This window comes from Zingiber officinale, chromosome 2A (assembly GCF_018446385.1).
Source record: "Zingiber officinale cultivar Zhangliang chromosome 2A, Zo_v1.1, whole genome shotgun sequence".
NCBI lineage: Eukaryota > Viridiplantae > Streptophyta > Magnoliopsida > Zingiberales > Zingiberaceae > Zingiber > Zingiber officinale.
In genome coordinates this window covers 174,203,689-174,206,112 of record NC_055988.1, presented here as the reverse complement: position 1 = coordinate 174,206,112, position 2,424 = coordinate 174,203,689, and the positions used below count along the sequence as shown (strand labels likewise).

Below are 2,424 nucleotides of genomic sequence, written 5' to 3'. Positions count from 1 at the left end.
GGAAGCGCCACCGTGAAAGAAATAAAGAAGCGGTGGTGCCGGAAAAGGAAATCACGGCGGCGAAGGAATCAGTTCGAATGGGCAAAATAGTCATTTAGTTCAAAGCACTCGTGATAAATAATCATAAAAATGTTACCCACGTGTTTAGTACTTTTATGGACTTCTTTGGTTACATGAAGAAGCACCTGAGCAATCTCTGGTCCACTGATTGCACCACCAACGACCACCACCTCCTGCAAAAATTTACCAGTAATGTATTCATTTTCAAAGAAATTAAGGAGATTATTCTTTGATATGGCTGCAATGTTGAAAATATAAATTAGAATTAAAGTTATGTGCATGAATATTAGAAGATTTATAAATGATTCTTTGGATAATATATGTATCTTATTTAATATTGATTCATATATTTATATAGATACATCTTAGGTACTCTCTATAAATATCCTATGTACTTAACAGTTTAGATATGAAGAAAAAAGTAGTTTCCTCTCATCTTGAGTGTTATATTTTTTTTATGTTCTTCATCTGCTAACAAATTGGTATCAGAGCCACCATTTGTAATTGAAGACAAAGCTTGAAGGAAAATGTCAAATGGAACCCCATTTGTTGTTCCATCTCTCACCAAGGAAAATTATGATAATTGGTGCATAAGAATGAAGGCTTTGCATGGATCATATGAAGCTTGGGATCCTGTAGAGAATGGCGTTGATGAAAATGTGGCATCCGCCAAGAAGGACCAAAAGGCTCTCACCATCAAAGTTTGCATGAAAAGATGTTCGAGAAAGTTATTGCGGCAACTACTTCCAAGCAAGCATGAAAAACTCTTCAAGCTTCATTTAAAGGTGTTGATAAAGTGAAGAAGGTACATCTCCAAACATTAAGAGGAGAGTTTGAATCTCTACGCATGAAGGATTCTGAATCTATTTTGGATTATTTCTCAAGAGTATTGGGTGTCACAAATCATTTGAAAAGATACGGAGATGATATGAAAGATGATCGAATTGTTGGAAAATTTTTGAGATCTTTGGATCCAAGATTTAATTATATTGTGGTTGTCATCGAAGAGTCTAAAGATCTAGACACCATGACCGTTGATGAACTTGCCGGATCTTTATAAGCACATGAAGAAAGATTGATAAAATCGGTTCAAGAATCGATTGAACAAGCTTTTAAAGCAAAGCTATCATTGAAGGACACAAACCAAGGCACATCCCAAAGAGATCGTGGACATGGAGGATCTCGAGGGCAGGACCAAGGTCGAGGTCGTGGTTATGGAAGAGGTGGACGAGGTGACAAAAACACCTCATATAATAATGAGAGGAGTAAAAACTTCAATCAAAGAAGAAGTCGTGGAAGAGGTAGAAGTCGTGGAGGCCATCAAATGAGGTATGACAAATTTGAAGTTGAGTGTTTTACTTGTCATCGTCTTGGCCACTATTCTTGGGAATACAGAAATAATATGGAGGAGACAAACAATTATGCGGAGAGTAATGATGCAAAAGAAGATTTGGACCCTACTTTGCTTCTAGCTTGCAAAAATGATCAAGATGAGAATGATAGTACATGGTATCTTGATTCTGGCGCAAGTAGCCACATTTACGGAAGGAGAAATTTGTTTGTGGAACTTGATGAATCAACCGATGGAGATATAACTTTTGGCGACTCTTCGAAAGTTCAAGTGAAAGGAAAAGGTGCGCTTTTGATGCATTCAAAAGATGGCAGTCATCAATTAATTTCCAATGTATTTTATGTGTCGTCCATGAAAAGTAACATTTTGAGTTTGGGCCAATTATTAGAAAAGAATTATGATATTCACCTAAAAGATAAATACTTGACGTTAAAAGATGATAGTGGAAGATTGTTTGCTAAGGTGTCCATGACAAAGAACCGAATGTTTTTGCTAAATATTCAAAGTGATGTTTCTATGTGTTTGAAATCTTGTTTCAAAGATTCATCTTGTCTATGGTACATGAGATTTGGGCATTTGAACTTCGATGGGCTGAAAATGATGAGCAAAGGAAGAATGGTGAAAGGATTGCCTTCCATAAACCATCCTAATCAACTTTGTGAAGAATGTCTTCTTGGCTAGCAAGCGAGAAAAAGCTTTCCCAAGGAGTCTTTAACAAGGGCTCAACATCCATTGGAGTTGATACACTCGGATGTGTGTGGACCAATCAAGCCATCATCACTTGGTGAGAATAATTACTTTGTGTTTTTCATTGATGACTATTCTCGGAAAACTTGGGTGTATTTTTTAAAGGTAAAATCGAAAGTGTTTAGAACCTTCAAAAGGTTCAAATTAATGGTAGAGAAATATAGTGGCTATCAAATCAAAGCTCTTCGGTCCGATAAAGGTGGAGAATTCACATCCAATGAATTCAAGATTTTCTGTGAAGAAAATGGCATTTATCGTCCCATGAC

At 36.5% G+C, this 2,424-nt stretch overlaps 1 protein-coding gene across 1 annotated transcript; it reads left to right on the top strand.

Moving 5' to 3' along the window:
- The first annotated feature begins 1,462 nt into the window (after positions 1-1,462).
- LOC122044288 lies at positions 1,463-2,092 on the top strand. The gene has a single exon (XM_042604799.1). The coding sequence runs from the start codon at positions 1,463-1,465 to the stop codon at positions 2,090-2,092; it is 630 nt and encodes a 209-aa protein (XP_042460733.1).
- The last annotated feature ends 332 nt before the right edge of the window (positions 2,093-2,424 follow it).

Coding starts and splice junctions, on each gene's coding strand:
- LOC122044288 (XM_042604799.1), top strand. CDS start 1,463: ATGGAGGAGACAAACAATTATGCGGAGAGTAATGATGCAAAAGAAGAT.